Source organism: Leopardus geoffroyi, chromosome B1 (assembly GCF_018350155.1).
Source record: "Leopardus geoffroyi isolate Oge1 chromosome B1, O.geoffroyi_Oge1_pat1.0, whole genome shotgun sequence".
Lineage (NCBI taxonomy): Eukaryota > Metazoa > Chordata > Mammalia > Carnivora > Felidae > Leopardus > Leopardus geoffroyi.
This window is the reverse complement of record NC_059327.1, coordinates 203561203-203577132: the sequence shown is the minus strand read 5'-3', so window position 1 is coordinate 203577132 and position 15930 is coordinate 203561203. Positions and strand designations below refer to the sequence as shown.

General features: G+C 48.3%; 1 protein-coding gene across 3 annotated transcripts in view; it reads left to right on the top strand.

The window, feature by feature from the left end:
* HTT (huntingtin) overlaps positions 1 to 15930 on the top strand; it is a 151533-nt gene that overhangs the window by 91131 nt on the left and 44472 nt on the right. For all 3 annotated transcript variants that reach the window (XM_045474724.1, XM_045474725.1, XM_045474726.1), the window contains 3 exons: positions 8 to 130; positions 422 to 657; positions 1756 to 1898. In XM_045474724.1, coding sequence (XP_045330680.1) covers positions 8 to 130; positions 422 to 657; positions 1756 to 1898 — 502 coding nt within the window. The remainder of the gene's footprint in view (positions 1 to 7; positions 131 to 421; positions 658 to 1755; positions 1899 to 15930) is intronic.

Sequence of the window (15930 nt, the reverse complement as noted above, 5' to 3'; positions counted from 1 at the left end):
GCAACAGATGCACATTGATTCTCACGAAGCCCTTGGCGTGTTAAATACTTTATTTGAGATTCTGGCCCCTTCCTCCCTCCGTCCCGTCGACATGCTTTTACGGAGTATGTTCGTCACTCCAGACACAATGGTGAGTAGCCCGTGTCGTGACGGCGTCTTAGATTCATTCGTCACCGTGTGGCACGGTGGTTCGTCAGCTGCCTGCGGGCCCTGTGGGGCCATGGCGGGGCCAAGAATTTGCATTTTAAACAGGTTCCCAGATGGTGTTGATGCTCTTATCTGGGACCGCACTTTTGAACTAATGATAATTTATTAGCTTTATTGATAGAATGGTAAACAGGGGTGATTTTCATTCATGAAACTGGCAATTAGGAAAAATTTAATTTTCTTTTTCCTTTGTAACTTATTTTCTTTCTTTTAGGCACCTGTGAGCACTGTTCAGCTGTGGATATCAGGAATCCTAGCCATTTTGAGGGTTCTCATTTCCCAGTCAACTGAAGACATTGTTCTTTCTCGTATTCAGGAGCTCTCTTTCTCTCCATATTTAATCTCCTGTCCAGTAATTAATAGGCTAAGAGAGGGGGACAGTACTTCGACACCAGAAGAGCACAGTGAAGGGAGACCAATGAAGAGCTTGCCGGAAGAAACATTTTCAAGGTATGCGCTCTGTCTGTGCCTTTAGCCAGCCCGCGGCCTACGGCCCATCCGTAAGTCTTCGGTCACTCCTGGTCTCACTTCAGCGCTGCGAGTGGGGCAAAGAGGTCTGTGTGGGTGTGCTTGCTCTGGCCCTTGTGCCTCATCTGTGGCCCTGGGTCCATGTCTCTCCTGCATCTCGGTCACATCCTGTCTCATGTCCTCGTTAAAGACCACACTGTGGCTCACCATGGCAGTGGGCACGGAGGGCCCGCCTGCCCCCTGTGCTGGCAGTGAGAGTGGGTGTTGCCTGAAGAGAATTTAAAAAGCTAAGAAGACCCACTAAAAGTCAGTCTCCTTTTTATTCTCACGTGTGTTGGCCATTCTAAACACAGTCATAAAATCCTCCTTCCTGGCAGCGTGACCGTTCCCACGTACTCCCCTTGTTGTACTTGTGGCATCGTGTCTACCCTCACGGATTATTTGGAACCTCCTTGAGGGCAGTGATCACAAGTCAGGGCCAGTAACGCATGTTATCTAGATAAGCGTGTGTCCACTTTTTCTGGATTCCGGGTGCTCAGTAAGGTAGAGCTGGCAAGATGTCCAGTGAGCGTGGTTTGTGCTGACGTGCTCCTTCTAGGCAGGTCCTCGTAACATCCATTTAGCTGCCCCTTCACTGGTCGTCGGCGGAGATGCCTGTGCGTTTGCGGAGGTAAATCCAGTAAACCTGCTTGACACCCTCTTGGTTGTAAGTTCAACCAGGTGGCCCGTGGCTCCCTCTGCTACGTTTAAGCAGGTGGCTAAAATGGATGAAACATTAAATTCCTACAGCAGGTTGCCGGCTTCTATTTCTGCGATACTTTCTGGTTTGCAAAGCTTTAAAGAAACACTGCATGTCATTTTATCCTAACAGTCCTGAAGTTATATATGTGTACTGCCATCTCATAAATGAGGAAGGTGATGTGCAGAGAGGGAAGGTGACTTAATCCAAAGGGATGGTACTAAATGTGACACTTTGTTCACTTCACTTCTGTCTTTACTCCCCCCGTGTCTACTGTATGTCACGTAAGTGCTCTGTAACAGTCACCTAATTCACCATCACATTTTCCCCTTTCTTTGAAGATTTCTACTACAACTAGTTGGCATTCTTTTGGAGGATATTGTTACAAAGCAGCTCAAAGTGGAAATGAGTGAACAGCAACATACTTTCTACTGCCAAGAACTGGGCACTCTGCTGATGTGTCTCATCCACATCTTCAAGTCTGGTAGGTGCCTCAGACTGACCTTCGTAGAGCATCTGTGCGGTCCCTGTCCTGCGCCGGGCACTCTCGGGGGCAGGAACTTGGCTGCCCAGTGCAAGCTCTGCCCTGCTCACTGTGCACTGGAAGATGTTTGGTTGGTGAAAAAAATAAACCAGAGGGCTTCCTCCTCTTTTAAAAATTTGGAGGCCCGAGATCTTTTTGTACCTTTACATACGATTGTGAAGTAAAAAGGACAATGACCCCAAGAGAGAAGTCACGAGATGGCAGCCATGCAGTTTGCATAGGAAGCAGCCGATCCATAGTAGGACAGTCAGCGTGCTCCAAGAGAATATGGGTGTTTTCACGAAGAATGCCTTGATTTAGATTGAATGAGTGGGAAGCTGGAACACTTGAGTTACAGGGTACCGCCAGATCTTTCTTCTCTTAGCAGGAAAAACAAGAGGCAATTGTAATCTCTAGGACACATAAGTAACATGACCAAGGACCTATAAAAAGAAATGTGGACATCCTTTTAGGTTTCTTGGCTTTGTTGGGAACTATATTCACGTAATCAATCATAATATAAATGCTGTTTCAGTTTTCAGGGTTTTTTTTTGATATGAAATTTATTGTCAAATTGGTTTCCTCAGTTTTCAGTTTTATAGTCAATGTATGAGTAAAACATTGAAAACTTACTTAACTGTAGTTTTAGAACAGAATGAAAATGTTTTTATTTCTGAGAAAAATAAAAGGGAAACTAACTTAATTTGGGAGTGGAAGGACGAGGTGGAGGGATAGAAGGGTCACTAATCTCCTCTCACATTGTTGGGGTTATATAGTCATGTCTAAAGTTGACCCAACTGTAGCAGGATTCTCGCAGAGTCGTGACAGTGAGGCTTTTTTTTTTTTTTTCAGGAAGCAACTTTATTCCTGCTGGCACCACTCAGTTGAGTTTGTACCCAAAGAATTGAGTCCCGAATGCCATGTGGCATAGTTTTTTATATATTTTTTACTTCCTTGTCTCCCATATGTGGTAATACATAAACATGTGGTCTGATTAAGCGGTCTCATGTGACAAGGTCGTGAGGGATGTTGGTCACGTAGGTGTATAGTCAGGTTGCCTTGAGGTCTTTTTTCTTTCTTTAGGGAGGGGCCCTACCATATTCCCCCCTTTGGTGCTTGGATCCCTCTATTTTGGGTCAAAGAGCATCATCTTGGTTTGGAGGTTTATATTTTCATAACATCGTTACACGAGTGGCCGTCTTTTTTTTTTTTTTTTTTTTTGAATTATGGCCTCAATGAGACCGGAGGCAGATCGTACAACCAGGGGAGCTAAGCAGGGTAGGCTTAAGCAACCTCTCAGAATTAGGAGGATAATTTCTATGAGAGTTCTGAATCCCCTGAAAGTTGAAAACCATTCTCCAAATAACTCCCTGGGGTTTTAACCGTTCCAGGTCTGGGCAGGGACATGAGCAATCCTTTTTATTTGATTTGTGATTTCTTTTATGACTTTTTTCTCATTATCTACATGTAGGCGGCAGTTGCTTAGGTTAAACGTTTTACAAACTTTTTTCTCAGAAGGAAGTAGGTAATCTAAGACCAAGCGATTTTGATAGCATGGCACATTTTGGTTTCTTGTTCGGCAAGTAAGTTTAGAGCTCTGGCAGTTTTATTGGTTAACTGCTTATAGTCTGATTATGCGGTTTAGCATGTAAATGGGAGCCTGGTAGCCCCAGGACGCATCTTCTGCCCAGGTGGCAGGGCCATGACATTGGATTATAGGCTCAGGAGGCCATCATTTTTTTGGTTGTCAAGGTGTAAGGCATGCTGCTTCCTTTGTTTCCCTGTTGCCACGCACTTGGACTCCCTGATGTCTCCCTCTGGTAAGTGGGAGCAGGAAGAAAGATGGACAGAGTTTCCAGCACACATGACCCTGACCAGCCTGAGGGAAGTACTATGTAGGCTGTCCTTCCACGTATCTAGTGGAGTCCACCTGGACCCGCCATTTGATGGCTGCGTTGACATTGTCTCAGGCCTCTCGGAGATGAGAGAAGTTAGATAAGGGGTGGGGATCTGGTTCGAGGTGATCTGGGGTCCCCCACCATTGAGTTTTTTGGGCAGTTGAATTATAAAATCTTTGGCCTAGGCATGTTAAGTTTTTAACAGAGATGACGATGAACTTTTTTCCCACTAGGCAAGACAGTTTTTCTCCAATAATTGAGCTTTTGAGAAGCCAAACCCCGATAGTAGGACTGGGATATTTTGTTTTACTATAAGGTTTGTGGGGATCTAATTTTCTAGTCTCTTACCACCACTGTTTTCCCGTGTTGGTACCCTATCCACAAAAGGAAGGTGAGTGTTACCAGAAACCTCTCACCACATTTCCAGCCAGCTGGGGCATACTCAGCCAATTCTGTGGCAAAGAGTAGAGCAGGAGTCACAGTAATAGTGAGGAACAAGGCGTGACAGTGCCTCACAGCAAGGAAACATACGGAAAGTAAGGACAGTCTTTTGTTTCCTCGGACCGTCGATTCCTCAAGCTTCTGCCGTGCGTAGACCAGTCAGCTTCTGGAGTGGCTAAGGCAGGGCTGCGGTCTCCCGGAGGCTCTGGAGTTGCAGACTGCTTCTTCCGTGTGGTCAGCTTGCATAGCACTGATGGATCGGGAATGCATTCCCAGTTTCGAGACGCTGGCTTCACTCTGCTGTAGTGAATCCAGAGACCCACGTCAGCTACCTTTACTGCAGTAGGGGTGGACACAATGACAGTGAACGGGACCCTCCAGAGGGATTTTAGGGGTTGGACATTTCACTCCCTTATCCATATTGTATCTCCTGGCTTAAAGGGGTGAGCGTCTGCGGTCAGACTCACAGGTGATCGCTCCCTGACCCGATGGTATAAGGTGCTTAGGGTAGAGCCAATGGTCCACATTTCCCTATTTATTTCCCTATTTATTTCTCCGCTGGAACAGGGCCTGTAACTGCTGTTAGCAGGGTCGGTGACCACTCTGGCTTCTTCAAGCTGATAAGGGACAGTGTAGGGGTACAGCAGTTAGAGTCTACCCAAGGGTCAGTTCAGTGGCCCACAGCATGGTTTTACAGGAAGGCTGGCAGGCATGAGGCGGCATAAACATTAGCAGACACAAGGAGGAAAACCCAGGGTAAAGATTATACTGACCAACAAGATGGCATCTTAAGATAACGTCTACAGTTTTCAAACCTGTCAAACAACCTAGGAGAGACCCTGACTTTGTAAACAACATATGTTGGGGAATCTTTCATAACCTAGGTGATAGAGAAGCAGGAGCGCAGTAAAAGTAATCAATGGTGGCTCTATTTCCAAGAGTTTGGTCCTAATTTAATTTGAAAAAAAATTTTTTAAGCATCTAATGCTTGTGAGGACTTATTTAAAGTTTTGCTGAGTATAAGCAGTCTGCTTTATTTTAAGGTATAAAGAAAGAGTCAAAGCAGCCATTTACCATGATTAATTTGCAAAAGTTTAGGCCAGCCAAACCTGGGTATTACTTTATAAAACAGAACTCTTACTACTTTTTGTGTCTTTTTTGTCTTGCAGAAGAAAGTCTTTACTCAATTAGTAAAAATATCAATCCATACCAACAGATGTTGGAATTGCTTTGACCTTGGCATAGGAATGAAACCTAATTGTTAGTCTTTCCTGGGTGGCCTCCAGTTCCTTGACTGCCTGGGAGAGCAAGTTTGTGGTTGAAAGGACTGTTTCTAAGCCACACTTCACAGGCTGATACCATTTGCAGAACTGTCCTTGACAGATTTTTTTCAGTAAACATCCTTTGGGCCATTTGATAAGTTTTGTCCCTCCCTAAATGAAAGGCCTGATGCTGTGTTTTCATCATCTTTTAGCTCGGTGAGCTTGGTAATAGTGATTGCCCTGCTCTGTTTGTAACCATCCCAAGGGCCGGAGAGAGTGTCTAGGAGTCAGACCCCAGTTTTTTTGGAGGGGGGAGTAGGTGGGATTGAGTCTCCCTTACTCATTGATATAGCCGGCAAACTGTTTTCCTGAACCCTGCTATCTACAACCTACAATATCCAGTAATTTTCAAAACTCACCTAATTGTTTATCTGTCCTGGAGTTGGTAGCACCATAGTCTCTAATTTAGTTATAATGTCTCTTTCTAGCAAGGGAGCAAGGCTCTCTGGCGTTATCAGGAAAGAATGAGAAAAAATCAAGTTTCCCCATATACCCCCCCAGGGACTGAGAGAAAAATTTAGTTAGAAGTTTTCTGGAGAAGCCTCTAATTGTCATGCTGTGTTTGGATGGTTGGCCTGGAGTGGAAAGGACGACAGAAAAGGTAGCCCTGGTGTCAAGAAGGAAATCAAACAGTTTTCTTTCTATATTTAGAGTTACCTGAGGCTCTGGGTTTCTGATGGACAGTTGGTTTTGGGGAGCCACCATGAAGATCCCCAGGCCCCGGTCAGTCCCTCCCAGGGACATTGGTTATCTGAGCCCTCACAGAGAGAGGTCCTCGAGGGCATTCAGATTTCCAGTGATTGTCTCCACATAAGGGGCGTGGCTTATGGGATTTTCATTTTGGTTGTCCCCTCAGAGGACATTCTCATTTTAGTGCTCCAAATGGCCATATAAATGGCACTTGGTACCAGGACCTCGGGATGTCCGGTCTGACATAGTACATAAGGCCACAACTAAGGCCTCAGAGTTTTTTTTTTAAGCCTCCTTTTCTGTTTTTGTTTGTCTTGTTTTGTTTTTTTATTCTTATTTTTCTCTTGATCTTGGTTGTAATATATCCATTTGGCAGCTTGTAAGAGCTCCTCCAGGGTCCCTTCAAGGCCAACAGCCAATTTTTGCATTTTTTCTGAATATCTAGGGCTGATTGAGTGACAAATTTGTCCTTTAAAATCATCTCAGCCTTACAGGTGTCAGGGGAGATAGCCATATATTTAGTGAGAGCCTCCCTCAACCTCTCCAAGAAGGCCATTGGGCTCTCATTTTGTGTTTGCAAAATACTGGCTAATTTTAGCATAATTTAAATCTTAGATTTCCTTCATTTTTTTTCAAAACATCTGTCTCATTAAGGGTCTGATTTAACAAAAGCATTATATCTTTCTAGATCAACTCAAAAACATACGTAATATTTTGAAAAGTCTTTATATGCTTACCCGATCAGAAAATTTACCTGGATCTCCTTGTATCTGTCTTAAACCTTGTAATGTAAAGGTTTTTTCTTCTGGCATTCTAGCTCTTTGTAGGGGAAACATGGCTGTTACATTACGGGGAGGTCCTGGATAAGGTGGGTAGAGGGACCAGAATTGTATTTTTTTATATACATATATAAAGAAATTGAGGACCCGAGGAGGAGGAGGAGGAGGTTGAGGTGGGAGACTTCCCTCCCTCCTTGTCAAGGTCTGTTTTGGATACAGGTGAGGGGCCCTTAATTGTGTCCCCTCCTGATTGCTGGACTTTAGAAAGGGTTGCTAGGGGCGCCTGGGTGGCGCAGTCGGTTAAGCGTCCGACTTCAGCCAGGTCACGATCTCGCGGTCCGCGAGTTCGAGCCCCGCGTCAGGCTCTGGGCTGATGGCTCAGAACCTGGAGCCTGTTTCCGATTCTGTCTCCCTCTCTCTCTGCCCCTCCCCCGTTCATGCTCTGTCTCTCTCTGTCCCAAAAATAAATAAACGTTGAAAAAAAAAAAAAATTTTAGAAAGGGTTGCCAGTAAACTAGGATCCACCTTACGTTGCTTCGTAATGCCTTGGTTGGGGAATTACCCACCTGTAGGAAAAAGGAAGAAAGTTGTCCCTCATCTCAGTTTTCTACAGCTGGCCAGAGAAACCTCATCTCCTGGCCCCATGTTTTGGCTGGCTATGCGACTGGCAGCCAGAAGCCCTGTCAATCTTGCGAGGTGCCGGGAGTAGTCCTTCTTAACCCATGCTTGACCCCAGGTCTGAGAGCTGGCCTGGTCTTTCCTGTTTTTCCCTACCCCTCCGTTTCCCGCCTGCAGGACCTTGGGGGTATGGACTCTGACCAAGCAAGACTTTTCATGGTTCTCGTAGGATGCGCTAATTTTATTTTGGCCCAGCGGTAACTTACATATTGATTATTGGCTGTTGAGGCAGGGGGTTAAAGGGCCACAGTCAAGGCCTATTTCCCTGCCTTTCTCAACAATACCCACGTAAATAGGTTTCAGCTATGTGGGCATCCCTCTTTGGCACACAGTGGGCCAGGTGTAGTAAAATGGCTCCCACGTATCTTAGTGAAAGCCCTTCATACATCCTCCCTCCCTCCTACGGCAGAGGCACCCAATCCTCTGCTGAACAGGAACAACACAAATGTGGAGGATTTGGAGGCCGGCACCGAGGGTACTGCCATCACCTTCTCAGCTTCTGGATCAAAGAAGGAGGAATTTTAATCTTAACCCAGCGTACTTTTAAAATCCTTTTATTTTAGCCTTAGTCCGTCTTGGCCACACATAAAATTTCTTTTTAAAGATTTCCCTTCACAAACCTTCTACGACTTCTCTTTGTATTAGATTTTGTCCCTAGCCATTTCTCTCCAAATAACCGTCTCATTTAGGACAAAATTACTTTCTCTTACCTGTAACAAAAATATTTTTTTTATTTTTTATAACTTTTTTTATATCTCCTACTTTTTAAAAAAAATTTTTTTTAATATTTATTTATTTTTGAGACAGAGAAAGAGCATGAATGGGGGAGGGTCAGAGAGAGGGAGATGCAGAATCTGAAGCAGGCTCCAGGCTCTGAGCTGTCAGCACAGAGCCCGACGCGGAGCTCAAACTCACGGACCGTGAGATCATGACCTGAGCCGAAGTCAGATGCTTAACTGACTGAGCCACCCAGGCGCCCCTGTATCTCCTACTTTTTCACATACAGAGTTGGCTTTTCTTATTTTTATCAGTTTTAACTACATTTAGCAGATTTTTAACTCTTAGAAACCTTAGTCTCCAGTGAAAACTAGTAATCAGTTGTGAACTCTTGTTATATCAGAATTTTTTAGATGGCAAACTTATGAATCCACTGAGCATAAAGGATGTTTTCCCACAGATCCAAATGTCCTTAGTTTCTCTGCAGCAAGTCAGAAGCACAAACCTACATCTAGTCATTAGTGCTTTAGCCTCTTAACTCGTGAGATATGTAATTAATTTAATCTTAATTTATCATGGAAGCAAAACTTTAACGTTTTAGGTTACCAAGGACTTTGAAAGCTATCTTAACATTTACCCATGAGAACTTTGAGACAGACAAAATTAATCATCATTTTAAGTCACCTTTTTGCTGACAAATTGCAACAGAGATGGCAGATTATTTGACTTTAGAAAACCTCAGGAAGAAAAAAGTTTATATATTTAATGCTGATAACTCTAAAGATATGTCTATTTGAAACCAACAAACTTAAATCCATTTAAATGCCAAATATGTTCCGTCTGTGTCCATTTAAGAGTTAATCAATTTGTTCCCCATTGTCTGTTTTTGCCTGGGGCACCAGTGGGGAACTCTGGCTTCGCTCGTCTTCCGTCTTCCGCTCCCGACCTCTAGCGTGGGAGGAGAGGCTGATGATGCTCAAGCAGCCGGTTCTGCAGGCCGACCCCCAGGTGGAGCGGTCGGGGAGGGGGGGGGGTGGGCAGAAGAGAGGCGGTGCCAGCAGAAGGCAGAGAAAGAGAATTCCCAGTTTTAATTCTTGTCAGCTCAGACAGGGACAGACCCTAGGTTTCTTTTGTTTCGTTCTCCACCGGTGGGATTAGGCAGTGCATGTCCGTCCAGAGAAGACGGGGAGTTTCCCCGAAACGAAAGGAGTTTTGGCAGCTGCTTGGGAATATTCCTTACAGTCCCCGTTCTGAGGTAGGATAGCCAGAGACAGTTGGCTCTAATTGTCACAGTCATTGACCCAGGAAATGAACGAGAGACAAGTCCCCACACACAGTCACACGGCGACTCCAACCCGCTTCAGTCTCCCTGAGCTGGTTCCTGGGCCTCACGGGTTCTGTTAGTGCACGTGGGGTCCTCGCCCTGGTGCGCTGGGAGGGCTAGTCTGCTGTGGATCAAGCGGTCCGCTGGCGCCTGGCAAGGGCTCCTCTCCTGGCGCCCCAAGGTTCGCACCCCGGTGGCAAAGGAGGTGGAAAAGCACCATCTCCGAATCCCAGATGAGCCCCCAAGTAATGTGGCCGGATTCTCACACAGAGACTCTTGACACCGAGGCTTTTCTTTCCAGGAAGAACTTTATTCCTGCCGCACCGCTCAGTTGGGTTCGTATCCAGAGAACTGAGCCCCGAACACCGCATGATGTAGTTTTTTATATATATTTTTTTACTTCTTTGTTTTCCGTATATGGTCACACATAAACACGTAGTCTGATTAGCTGGTCTCATGTTACAAGGTCGTAAAGGATGTTGTCACGTACATGTCTAGTCAGGTTGTCTTGAGGTGTTTTCTCTTTCCTTAGGGAGGGGACCCTACCACACAACAAGGGGAGCCTGGGTGCCACAGTCATTTGAGCATCTGACTCTTGGTTTAGGCTCAGGTCATGATCTCACGGTTTGTGAGTTCGAGCCCTGCATTGGGCTTTGTGCTGGCAGCACGGAACCTGCTTGGGATTCTCTCTCTTCCTCTCTCTGCCCCTTCCCCACTCATTCTGTCTCTCTCTCTGTTTCTCAAAAATCAGTAAACATGTAAAAAAATTACACAGTTGACACAACAAGAAATAGAGACTATGGAGGCAATAGAACTAGAAACTTAATGACTTAAACTGACAGACAGCACGAGTGACCTGCATCTCCTCTCACAGGAGAGTCTGTAGCCACTACTCAGCATGACTCCGCTGATCGGCAGTTTCAGTTGCCAGGGCAGGACTCCTTCCTACAGTACAGCCAGAAGAGGAGTTACTGGTTTGAGTTCCTGCAAGTACAGGGGTCACTGTTGTCTTTAGGAACGAGCACCTCGGGCATTTTAATTCTCTTGCCTCGTTGAGTATTTCACGCTTCGACTCTGATTTCTGTGTTGCCTCTGTCATCTGGTGGGCTTCTTCCTCGTGGCCGGAAGGAGACCCCCTGGCCGCCTGTGGTTTCAGCCCTGGCACGAGTCCTGTGAGTGTGTGTGAGCCCCCGGCGCTCTGGCCAACGTGGGCAGGTGACAGATAGGACGGTGTTCATCAAGAGGGAGCGAGGATTACTCCCTAACGGGAAGGCCAGAGGCACGGACAAACAGTCGTTGGTCTGCTACAAGCAATATAGCGTGTCGAGTGGAATATTGGAGGCAACCGTGAGAGCTAGAGACAGAAGACACAAGTAGTTGCCTGAAGAGGACGGGGCAGGGCACTCGTACGGTCAGAGCCCCTCTCTGTTACCGGAGTTTTACGTCGCGCACGTGCTGCTTTAGTACAAGTTAAAACGCGTGTCAAGTACATACCTCACAGCAAGAGATGGCTGTCGTTCTCAGCCTTTCTTCATTTGGCAAGGATGCGCCCAGTCCGCCCGGCCAGGCTGCGCTCTGGGTGCGTGGCGGTCAGCTAGGCCAGCGTGGCTGTCACAGGGCAGTGGGAAGGACAGTACACAGAGAAGCACAAGTCTGGCTGTTTCTGGGGAGGGACGCGGGTAGTGCGGCGGTAGGCGAAGCTGGTGTGAGGAGGGAGGATGGGGTCTCGAGAGGCTCTGTTCGGCTAAGGCCCGAAGACCGCTGGGAGCACAGGGGCGAGGGTCAGAGCGGCACTGGGGAGGCAGGCGGGGGCCGGGGTCGCGGAGAAGGAGGCGTCTTCATGGCTGCTTCATTTAATTGCTGTTGCCCTCAGACAGAGGCATGGCCAGGATTCAATTATCCAGCAGACTCGAGTTTCAAACCCTCCTCGTTACTAACATTGAAAGAATTTTTGTTTTGAAGATCTTTTGATTTATGCTTCACTGACGCACTGTAATGAGTTTAAAGTCAAGAAAATAATTATGCCACATGAAGAATAGGTTATTTTGAGTATGTTGGTCATTTTGATATTTGGCCACCGGTTGGTTTGGGTCTGATACCAGAAGGACAGCAGTTCATCCCCGAATGCTACTTTCTAACCCTCTTGGGGTAAGAGTGACCCGTCCTGTGTCCTGCTCGTCACGTGGAGTTCTGTGCCATTCAAGGTGTATGCCAGCTCCCCGCTCTCCCTTCCCGCTCTTCCTTGTCTCAGCAGTCCACCGCGGGGCCGTCCAGTAGAGCTTCCTGCATCGTGGGAACATTCCGTCTGCACTGATACAGTTGCCTCCAGCCATTTGTGGCTTTTGGGCACTTGAAATGTGGCTAGTGTGATGAAGGAGCTGTTTTTAATTTTATTTAATTTTAATTGACTTAAGTTAGAACAGCCCCATGTGGCTAGTGGCCGCTGTATCAGGACGGGGGGGGGGGGGGGGGGGCGGGGGCACGGTGTGTTCTACTGAAGAGCTTGGGACTCGGTGCCGGGCACGTGGACTTTCCCGCCTTGTCTTGGATGCTGTTCGTTGGTTCAGTATTTGCAAATAAGGTGTCTGTGTGTATATAAATTTCTGTCTCCATCTCTTACTTTGCGTTTCTTTTAAAGATACTGGGGGACAGAATTACCGTATTTCATTGGTTTTGAGATGGAGTTTAAATAAATAATCTTGCACTTTTACATAAATAAGGTGCACTTCACATAGAAAGTTGGTAATTTTTATTTAGTTTTGATTAAACAAAGGCAGTGAGTTCCACTCCACCACTAAAAATTGAGACCTTCAAATCTGTCCATTTCAGGTATTATTTCTCAAAATGGGAACTAGTCTGAATAATGGCCTTGACCTCTGGTTTTGTCTTACTCCGGTCCCTTAGAGAAGGGGATAAGAATCCCAAAATCGTTTGCCTGTTCCATATTCAAACCAACATAACACATAGCCAAGAAATACACTTGGCCTCCTTCTACATACCTGGGTATCTAACACCCTGTCCTCTCTGCCGAGATGAGCCAGTTAGAAGCAGGTGGCAGAACACAAGGCACAGGCTGAGAGTGACGTCGCTGTGTTGCTGGTGCGGCTGGGTTGAAGCCCTCTGGCCTGTGGCCACAGTAAGTCCAAGCTGCTTACTGTGTTGGATTCCAAGTCCACATCGCGTGCCCTTCCGCACCACAGTCTGGTCCAGATGCCCACTCTGCCAAGGGCAGCAGCAGGTGATAGACCCTCCTGGAAGCAGGGCCGGGGCCGGCAGAAGGCGGGCACCGCGTGCTCGCTTCCCTCCTTGTGGGCAGAGCAGGAAGGCTGGCAGAGCTCCCTCGTGGTGCTTCTGGAAGGGTCAGTGTTCCACTGCATGCAGGAACACTGGAAGAGGGAGAACCTGGTTCCTCCTGCAGTAACAAGATGGACGTTGATCCAGATTCACTCGGGCCGGTGTCAAGGCCTGCGGATGGCCGCATTGCCGGGACGACGGTGTGTGCGGGTGGGGTGGTGCTGCCTTTCACAGGCGGTGCCCCATCAGTCCTTAGAGCGGCTCTGTGAGATCCCCCTTTTTACTGATGAGAGAGTTGAAGCTCCGAAAGGTCATATGGTAAAACCCAGAAGGAAAACCCATCCATTTTTTCCGGTCCTTTGTCCTCTGTCTTACACCACGCCGTCTGGGTTGCTGATGGCACTTCCCGCCACACTCGGAGTCCAATAATGCGGAGCCCCTGCCTCCCAAGCCTGCTTCTCCCACCTGCCCCAGCCCTGCCTGCAGTGCTCCTGGACAGACCTCTCTTTCAGCTCCGAGAGGACAGGACAAGGGGGCTCTGCTCTGTGCACAGCCTCTGTCTGCCCTCCTGCCTCAGGGTGCCCTTCAGTCCTTTGTCACTGTCGCCGGGCCCCAGGCCCTGGCCCTTCTCCCAGGTCCTCAGGCCCACCTGGCTTCCCTTGCCTCCCAGCCACACGGGACATTGTGCCCTGGGCCCGGCCTTCTTTCCTTCTGTCTCTGCCAGTGGTCGCTGCTAGGGACTGGGGAGGGAGGCCCCACCCAAGGCATCTTCTAACCCGGGTCAGGTACTCGGACTCCTCTTGTGTGGAGGTTACATAGCTGCTGTAACAAGCAAGCAGCATTTCCATGGCTCACACAGCAGAGGGCTGTTCTCGTCTGTGTGCCCGTGCAGGACGGTGTTCCTGCTCCCTGGGGGCTCTTCTCCCTGTGGAGACCGGAGCCCGGGCCCCTGACCTTCGTGAGGGTCAGCACCCTGGCCTTGCTGGCTGAGGAAGCACAGAGGGAAGGTAGACAAGACTGCCTTAGGCTGGAAGTGAGCTGCATCCTTTTTCCTGTGTTTCTCTGGTGCAGCTCTTAGCAGCCCCCCACCCTTTACAGGGGCTTGCTCGCCCCGGTGGGGGACTGCTTCCCGGAGGGGAGACAGGCCTCGGGGCGCAGGCTGCCACCTGACAGAGACGGAAACCAGGCATTTCCCAGGTGACAAACATCAGAGGTGGGCGTCACGGCAGGACCAGCAGCCCCATCGGCCACCTGCCAAGGGCTCCAGACAGACCAGGGGGCTTTCTAGAGCTTTTACCAGTGCATGTGTGTCCCACCCTCCCCTCGGGTCGGCTCATCTCCGGACAAAGAGACACAGCCCCGCAGTCCCTTCCTCCCATCTCCTCTTCCCTCTGCTCCTCTCACTCCTGCCCCTTGTGTGTCCCGAGTCTCACGCACACGTTCGCCCGTCCCCGTCGTGCAGCGTGTAGTAACACGCATGTTGTCTTCTCCTCTTGCCTGTGGCTGTGCTGAGAACTGTGCCTCTGGCTAAAAACAGACCGACCCTGGGGCGCCTGGGGGACTCAGTCGGTTGAGCGTCCGACTTCGGCTCAGGCCATGATCTCACGGTTCAGGAGTTCGAGCCCCACGTCAGGCTCTGTGCAGACAGCTCGGAGCCTGGAGCCTGCTTCGGATTGTCTGTCTCCTTCTCTCTCTGCCCCTCCCCTGCTCGTGCTCTGTGTCTCTCAAAAAAATAAATAAATGTAAAAAAGATAAAAACAAAACAACCAAAATACAAACCGACCCCTTCTTTGTTCTGTGGCTTCCTCCCCTGTCCTCTCTCTCTACTTACTTCACGGCTTTTCACAGTAAACGTCTCTGGAGGTTTTTCCTGCTCTTCTCGCGCTGGGCTCTCGCTCTGGTTTCTCCACTTGTAGCCGTGTGACCAGGAGCGTCTGCGCAGAGGCCTCGTGTGCTCTTCCTATGTCTGCGGGACGGATCCCCCGCCGCCCGCCCTCCTTCATGACGCTTTCTTTCCAGCCTCTTAATTGTACGTGTTCCTGGTTTCTGTCTCCCCCCACGCCAGCTTTCCCGAGATGGAAGTGACTTCGTGACACTTGCCTGCTGAAGGGTACAGCGTACTGACTAGATGTGCGAGGACGCTGTGGAGTGATGGCCGCGGTGAGTTCTGGCACCGTCCGTCACTTCACGCAGTTACACACTTTATTTTCCTAAGATGTGCTTTCTTAGCGACTTTTAAGTACACCACACGGCAGTGTTATCTAGAGTCACCACGTGGTACGTTACAGCTTGGGGTGAATAACGGGGATTTGTGCTTTTGACCCTCTTCACCCAGTTCTCCCACCCTCACCCCTGCCTCTGGCAGCTACCAGTCTGTTCTTGGCGTCTGAGTTCGGTATTTCAGATTCCACACGTAAGTGAGATCATGTGGTTTTAGTCTTTATTTGTGACTTATTTCATTGTATTTCATTTGTTTTTATTTTAGAGCGAGCACGAGTGGGGGAGGGGCAGAGAGAGCGAGAGAGAGAATATCCCAAGCAGTCTCCACACTCAGCGTGGAGCCTAACGCAGGGCTTGATCCCATGACCCTGGGATCGTGACCTGAGCCGAAATCAAGAGTCAGATGCTCAACCAACCGAGCCACCGGGGGCCCCAGTCTGACTTACTTCATTTAGCATAACGCCCTCAGGATCCGTCCATATTGTCACAGATGACAGGATCTCCTTTTTTTATGACCCTTGTGTACGTATACCACATCTTCTTTACTCCTTCATCTCTTGACGGCTGCGGATGTCGTTTCCACGTCTTGGGTGTTGTAACACTGCAGTAAATGCGGAGACGCAGGTACCT